The 8752-nt window shown below is 38.6% G+C and overlaps 1 protein-coding gene across 1 annotated transcript; it reads left to right on the top strand.

Annotated features, from left to right (window-relative positions):
* Nucleotides 1–986: 986 nt before the first annotated feature.
* Nucleotides 987–3297, top strand: LOC147631334 (uncharacterized). Its single transcript, XM_086809725.1, has 3 exons — nt 987–1124; nt 1414–2132; nt 2545–3297. The coding sequence occupies exons 2-3, from the start codon at nt 1563–1565 to the stop codon at nt 2791–2793; spliced, it is 819 nt and encodes a 272-aa protein (XP_086665851.1). The 5' UTR covers nt 987–1124; nt 1414–1562; the 3' UTR covers nt 2794–3297.
* Nucleotides 3298–8752: the final 5455 nt, after the last annotated feature.

Here is an 8752-nt window from a genome sequence, read left to right as displayed (position 1 = left end):
GGGTCTATAAGTAGCATGACAACGTATAAAACGATGATCAAAAAACAATTCTTAGTCATTTTTACATAGAGAGCACTCTCAATTGGACTATTACAAAAAGCATTTGCAATGAGGTATGCGTTTTACCAGGCTATACATACTTTACTAGGGTATACATCCTCTTTTACAAGTCATGCTTTGTATCCCTTGGGTAGCTCCTATCAAGAAAATGGTGGCATTGTCTCTATTAAGAAGACATCAAAGGCCATATCAAGCCAAAAATATTCTTGCATATCAAGCCAACAATATTCTTATAACTTTTTAATATTAAGTGGGATAACTCTTTTTTTGCCTAGAAAAGTTAGATTACAAAGTTGTATCTTCTTTGGATCTTGCTTCTTAGAAGCAATGATCATCATTGCTTAGAACATTGCATGGCCATGTAAAAAGCACATTGTTTCAAACTGTCAAACTTCAAACAACCGATTTGAATAGAACGAGTGGTCAATGCTCCTATACAATTTCAACATGAAAGTCATACAAAAAAAGGTCTAGAACAACAATGACTCCCCCTCCTCCACACACACACACACACACACACACACACACACACGAGAGTGATTTTTGGATGGGATTGGTCACCTTTTGAAATGACGTGTTTTAGCAGAAATAGTACGTGCTTTTTCACATTTCACCTTATTTTTAGATGGCCGCTCAAAATCTGTGGTTGTATATTACGGCCAAAATTTCCAAAAACGATCATGATGCCCTGTCAAGAAGCAACCTTGCCCACAATACACACGAATGCACACGCACACAAGTGTGCACAAACACACACACACACACACACACACACAAACACACTAGTCATCCTTGACTTTTGAGAGGACCTAGCGTTTCAAGTGTATCAAGAATTCATATGATCTAAATAGGTGAGACTTAACTACTTATTGAAATTTAATGTGAGGTAGTATTACTTTATGTGGGTGGGTAAAAAGGTATTGTTTGAGTGCGCCATTTTTCTTGTACGCTCTGTTTATTCAACATATTTCTCTGTTTCATTTTCCTGGTTTCGCAGCTTGCTGTCGAAGGTAGCAGAGCACGTGGGCTGTCCATCGATCTGCAGCTTCCTTCTACTTGATAAGGTATTGCTTTCATCTGCCTAAATCCTCCCACCATCATGCTTAGGGTTTAATTTAATTAAACTGTTCATATTGTTCTCAATAAATGCCCTTATAGGAAGTGTGGTAAGCTCTTTGAGAACCATATCTCAGATTCTTGATTCTGTTTCAAGTCTAATGAAGGAATCTCTCTTGCGAAAGACAAGAATCATCCATTCCTTCTCAGTTTGGCTTTTGTACTCATTATAATTTTTCTTTGCTTACATGATATGGATTGTTACACATTTGATTAATGTTGATAAGGCATATGCAGTTTTGCACTGGATTTCTGAAGCCTCAATTTGTTTCTCAACCAAGAGTTTTCTGACACATCTAAGTGTGGAATCATCATCTGCAATCTCAAGGTGAAAGCTTAAAAACATTATCATCCATAATCTTGAAATCACCAAGGGAACCAACACCATGTCGGGCCTCTCGTTAGCTGTCGGTCCCCGTGAAGGCAGCCCACAGGGCAGAGCAGAGCAGGGAGCACCCAGTGGCTTGATGGGTTCTGTGAGGACCATTGAATTGCAACTGGTGGCCTTCATTGTCGTCTTCTCGGCGAGTGGTTTGGTGCCTGTAATGGATCTCATCTTCCCTGTCTTTGTGACCTTGTACCTTTACATTCTCTCAAGGTTTGTCTTTCCCAGCTATCAGAAGGAAGGGGGTCGAATGGAAGTCTTCCACGGAAGCCGGAACTTTCAACTTTATCTGATGCTTGGTACAGCAATTGGGCTCTTCCTTCCGCTCGCCTACGTCCTCGGAGGATTTGCTAGAGGTGATCAGAATGCTGTGAAGGCCTGTACGCCACATCTATTTCTTCTCTCTGCCCAGATATTGAGTGAGAATGTTGTCAGCAACCTGGGCATTTGGTCCCCTCCTGTACGGGCATTTTTAGCTGCTATTTATACGGCTCGCCGAATTTTCTCATTGGCAGAGTGGGTCAGTGTTTCACATTACAGCTTGACTCCACCTACAGACCCTACATTTAAAGTGAGTGCTTCTCTCTCTGAACTATGTTGTCCACATAAAAGGAAAAGCACCCTTGTGTGTTCTTAAGAAAGAGATGACAAGCAATGTGATTCATGAAAGTTGTTGTGATCAACAGAAAGAAGCAAGCTGATCACTTTGTGATGCACGCTTATGCACAGACACACACGCACACATATGGAAGAAAACAGACCAAGTAGATGGATAGATGCATGGACAAAAGATGACTGCTGGATAGACAGATTGAAAGATAGAAGCACATACACAGATATGTAGAAAGATTGGAAAAAATGACATTATAAACACGTGTGCACTCGTGCGCATGTGTGTGTGTGTGTGTGTGTGTGTGTGTGGAGAGAGAGAGAGAGAAAGAGAGAGAGAGTAGTTTTCACTAAACATTTGAGTTGCAAAGCAGGATTTGTCCTGGACCTGGTTTGGAAGGGAACTTGCTGTAGCCAATTTCATCTACTTCAATATCAATATGTTTTGTTTCATCATTCCAAGATTTATACCAAGAGCATTTCAAAGATATTATGAAGCTAAAGCTGCTTCCACACCTGCAAGCAGCACCTCGGGCAGCGTTAAACCTGCAACTGCACCTCCCAAAGAGGTGCCAAGAAAGAATGTAGCTTCCAAAGAGGTGCCAGAAAAGAAAGCCAAATAATCAGATCAACTTTATAGGGGAAAAAGAATGCATTGTCTGAGGATGGTGGAATATGAAGTGACCTAGTGGTGGTTATACTGAAGGGATTAGCGATTGCTTTGAGGCAAACTTAAGATTATGGATCGGCTAGTTTGCTTGGTCTGTGATGGCCCTCATAGGCACTGGAAATGTTAAGCGTGCCTTGGTAGAACCCCTGTAATAAGCTAAAACTGTACCCTTTCAAGTTGCCTAAAGGTTTTGAACAATGCATCTGGTACAACTTACAGGGTAAGCTTGTAATTGTGGCTAGAAGCTTTATCTTTGACTTCCCTCACCTATCATATGCTCATGGATTCAAAAAACATTGATGTTAATTAGTTGTCGGACCTGTTTGTTTGAAGGTACTTAAAAGCTTGAAAGGTGGTGCTCTATTAACCATGTGATTCTCTTGTGCCAGTATGAATATCTGATTTGGGATGAGTGCATACGAACTCTTTTGTCAGTACAGTTATCCTTCTTGAGTGACAGTAGCAGAATGCAAGCATAGGAATCTTTTTGAATCAATCAAATTCAAGTTTCAAAAGTAGCTTTTGTTAGCTAAAGCTGTTTAGGTGTGCAGTCACATGTCTTTTTGTTTTTTGGGAGATTTACCAATTAGCATTTCACCCATGCATGTATCATGCTGCCTTTGATGAAGCACGTGCTAATACGGGGAGTGTGGTTAAACTCAGGTTGAGGATCACATTCATACACTTGGTATTGGCTATGCCTCCCGTTTAACTTGTTGGGCCGAGTTGCTTGAATGATTCCTTGTAGCAGGCAACCATACTGGTGGGATAGTCCTGTGGGTGCTGTTTTTTCTCTCATTTGTGGAGGAAGGTGCGCAGCTGGTGTTGATTTATGCTTGTGTGTAGAGGTAGTCCAACAGACGGCCAGGGCAAACATGATATGCCCATTGTGGAGAGAGTGCATATGGAGATGTGGAAGGAGAACAATGCTTGCACCCTGCTTGAGCACATCATGCTACAACATTGGAGGCTATGTGTTATTTCTTGTAGTAGTTCTTAATCCTTTATTGTCTACTGGGCTTCATCTTCAAAAAAGAAAGGTGGTTTTAAAAGAAGAATGTGGCACAAAAGATGGAACCCATTAATGGGTCAACATACTTCAAGACCCATTGCAGCTAGATCAACCAAGAACAGCTAGATCAACCAAGACGGTGTTGCAAAAGATTGTTGAAAATGAGTAACACATTCTTTCTCCAATTGCATAAGATTTTGTCCATTCATTGTTTGGCATTTGAAGTCTTGAAATGCATTTCTTTTGTCTTGCTATATTCAAACTTTTGAATAAGGCTTTCGAACAACAACCCTTCTCCAAAAGAGGTTTCTGTCGTATCGAACTAATCTTTTTTGTAGCTTTCTTTGATCATTTTTATCCAGTTCATGCTTGGCATAATGCATTTCAAATTCTTCTTGAGGGAGTAAGACACGAGTATGGTTGAGCTCTTTAAGAGCTTGTAATTGATTTTCATAAAAATAGAGTGAGTGGGTCTCGAAAGGAGGAATATTGAGCTGTCCTCGATAGTACCATTCTTGGAAATCCAGGTCCAGGATAGGGTCACTCGTGTCGGTCCACAAAAAGTCTATGCTCACGTTTTATATAAAAAGCACATGGGAAGAAGCATAAAAAGCACATGGAAAGAAGCATGCAAGAAAAGATCCTACTTAACAATATTTGACAAGAATCCTACCACACAAAGGGACATCATCGAAGGCCAATTTCTTCAAATGATGAATGTCGCTTTAATGAATCAAATGAGGAACTAAGAATCACCATCTCTTTCTAATGATAATGTCAACATTTCTCCGGATCCTTCCCTCTCTTCTCTTCCATTATTAACATCTCTTAGCATCCCCGCTAACATAAATCATACTAGTATTGCACCCGCGCATTGTTGCGGCCGACCGAGGTTCCAAAAAAGAACTATTCCCTCTCTACAACCATCTCTCTCTCTCTCTCTCTCTCTCTCTCTCTCACACACACACACACACATGCACATGCACATGCACATGCACATGCACATGCACATGACCCTCTCCCTCTCTCTGTCACGTACACACACTCTCAAATGTTGAAACTCTCTCTCTCTCTCTTCTCACATGCACACACATATACACACCTGCTCTCTCTCTCTCTCTCTCTCTCTCTCTCTCTCTGTTTGTCTGTCTCTCTCTCTCTCTCTCTCTCACACACACACATGCACACTCCCTCTCTCTTCTTACACTCTCCCACACATAGAAGCGCTCTCTCTCTCTCTCTCTCTTTCAATCTCTCTCTCTCACTTACACTCTCTCTCTCTCTCTCTCTCACGCACACATACACATGTAAATATATAGTATATACAATATTATGTTTTAGATACATAAACCTATACATAGACACATATACATATATACATGTATTTAAAAATATAAATACAAACATCGACATAATTTAATTAATTTTGATTAAATTTTAATGTGCGGAGATGGGTGATAAGTTGTGGTCACTTTTAAATATATAGATAGATATATCATACACACATCTAAACACACACACACACACACAAACATAAATATGTATATATATATACATACATATGAATGTATGTATATATAAATGTAAATAAAAACACACACACACACATGTATACACACATATACATATATGTTTTCTATTTAATTTATATTTTATTAAAAGATACTTTTTATTCTCTCTCTCTCTCTTTTCACCCTCCCTCATTACATCTCTCTCTCTCTCTCTCTCTCTCTCTCTCTCCAAGTCTGCCCCATCTCACACTCTCTCTCTCAAGCACATTCTACACAGATGCAGATGTACGCACATGCATGCATATACTCTCTCTCTCTCTCTCTCTCTCTCACACACACACACACACACACACACACACACACATGTACACACCGCACATACACTAATCTAAGCGCACACTCTCTCCTCCCACACAAACTATCTCCTACATAGAAATTATCTGTCGCCTCTCTCTCTCTCTCTCTCACACACACACACACACACACATGTACACACCGCACATACACTAATGAAAACACACACTATCTCCTCCCACACAAACTATCTCCTACATAGAAATTCTCAGCCTCTCTCTCTCTCTCTCTCTCTCATGCACACACACACACACACACACACACACACACACTCTCTCTCTCTCTCTTCACGCACACTCTCTCACATAGAAACTCTCTCTCTCTCTCTCTCTCTCTCACACACACACACACACACACACACATAAATAGATTTACACATATATATAATTTTAATTAATTAAATTTTAGTTTAAATTTTAATGGTAGGGATGAGTGGTGAGGTGTGCTCACTCTCAAATAAATGCATCTTTCATGTAATCTCTCTCTCTCTCTCTCTCTCTCTCTCTCTCTCTCTCACACACACACACACACACACACACACACTCAATTCATACATCCACCTATAATCGTAATAGACCATACAATTATCTTGTCAACTCAACTCATACATCCACCTATAATTGTAATAGACCATAAAGTTATCTATACTCCACCAATGACATTGTGGAAGTAGCAAACCATTCAACGGCTAGTGTAACCTTTTTTATTTTGTGCTCTTACAAAATGACTACCAAAACGACTCACATCTATGGTCCTCACAAATGACTACCATCAAAGACTTTACTTTAACATTTGTACACTTGGACATTATCTCTTGTAAATGGTGTGCACCAAGGATGATCCTTCTTAGCCCCATGATGCCATCCATCAAACAACTATTTTTTATCCCTTGTGATTAGGTTAGGGTGGGTGACTGACTACAACCATAAACATATGACTCAATGTCCATTTTGTTAATTATCTCATGTAAATAGTTGATGTTATGAGATTTTTATCGCTAGACAACTCTTTTTAATAAGTCTTTTTACATGCATAACCATATAGGTAAAGACATAAATCAAAAAGTCATATGGCCAATACTTATAGGTGAAAATGTATAAAACATATAGGTGTAGACATAAATAAAAATTCATTTAGCCAGTCATTATATTAAGGTTTTCATACCTAATGTCCATGGTTAAGATATAAAACCCTAATGGCCTAATGCTTGCCTATAAATTTGAACACTCAAAAAACCCTAATGGCCTAATGCTTGCCTATAAATTTGCACACTCAAAAACCCTAATGGCTACTACTGCCTATATGCACATGCACATGCACACTATTTATATATACATGTTTTTTCTCTAAATGCCTTTAAAAAAAAGAGAGTCTTTCGCCGTAATCAACTATTTTCGAACTTGTTGAGGCATAATTGTTAAAAGAAAAATAGCGTTTCATTTTCTAGGAAAATTTTTAAATGATCAAATATTTTGTTTTTTTCTCAAAAGCACGCGCATTTTATCTCTAAAAATACTATTTTCCCCTACAATATTATGTTTTAGATACATAAACCTATACATAGACACATATACTTATACATATATACATGTATTTAAAAATATAAATACAAACATCGACATAATTTAATTAATTTTGATTAAATTTTAACGTGCAGAGATGGGTGATAAGTTGTGGTCACTTTTAAATATATAGATAGATATATCATACACACATCTAAACACACACAAACATATATATGTATATATATATAGATAGATATATCATACACACACACACACACACAAACATATATATGTATATATATATACATACATATGTATGTATGTATGTATATATAAATGTAAATAAAGACACACACACACACACATGTATACACACATATACATATATGTTTTCTATTTAATTTATATTTCATTAAAAGATACTTTTTATTCTCTTTCTCTCTCTTTTCACCCTCCCTCATTACATCTCTCTCTCTCTCTCTCTCTCTCTCTCTCTCTCTCCAGGTCTGCCCCATCTCACTCTCTCTCTCAAGCACATTCTACACATGGATGCAGATGTACGCACATGCATGCATATACTCTCTCTCTCTCTCTCTCTCTCTCTCTCTCACACACACACACACACACACACACACATACATGTACACACCGCACATACACTAATCTAAACGCACACTCTCTCCTCCCACACAAACTATCTCCTACGTAGAAATTATATGTCGCCTCTCTCTCTCTCTCTCTCTCTCTCTCTCTCTCACACACACACACACACACACACATGTACACACCGCACATACACTAATGAAAACACACACTATCTCCTCCCACACAAACTATCTCCTACATAGAAATTCTCAGCCTCTCTCTCTCTCTCTCTCTCTCTCTCTCTCTCATGCACACACACACACTCTCTCTCTTCACGCAAACTCTCTCACATAGAAACTCTCTCTCTCTCTCTCTCTCTCTCTCTCTCTCTCTCTCTCTCTCTCACACACACACACACACACACACACACACACACACACACACTTAAATAGATTTACATATATATAATTTTAATTAATTAAATTTTAGATTAAATTTTAATGGTAGGAGGTGTACTCACTCTCAAATAAATGCATCTTTCATGTAATCTCTCTCTCTCTCTCTCTCTCTCTCTCTCTCTCTCACACACACACACACACACACACACACACACACACACACACACACACACACATGTACACTATTTATATATACATGCTTACATACCTATAGATACACATACATACACAATATATATAAGTGTGTGTATCTATAGGTATGTAAGCATGTATACAAAGATTTCATTGAAAGATGTGAGATGAGATCTTCTTAGATTCAAATTCAAAATTGCATTGAAAGTCATGAGATCATCTACATATTTCACTATGGGCACATCACTTTTTTTTCACTTCTTACATCTCATGACACACACAAACATATGCACCTGCAACTACCCTTGTCAGATCCAACCCTCGAGGTACATCTTTGGCTGGGGAAACCATGATA

Source organism: Cibotium barometz, chromosome 15 (genome assembly GCF_041138505.1).
Source record: "Cibotium barometz isolate CiBa-2024 chromosome 15, ASM4113850v1, whole genome shotgun sequence".
In the NCBI taxonomy this organism is placed as follows: Eukaryota; Viridiplantae; Streptophyta; class Polypodiopsida; order Cyatheales; family Cibotiaceae; genus Cibotium; species Cibotium barometz.
This window is presented reverse-complemented; position numbering and strand designations above follow the sequence as displayed.

Coding starts and splice junctions, on each gene's coding strand:
- LOC147631334 (XM_086809725.1), top strand. CDS start 1,563: ATGTCGGGCCTCTCGTTAGCTGTCGGTCCCCGTGAAGGCAGCCCACAG. Junction 2,133..2,544: donor CTACAGACCCTACATTTAAA/GTGAGTGCTTCT, acceptor GTTGCAAAGCAG/GATTTGTCCTGGACCTGGTT.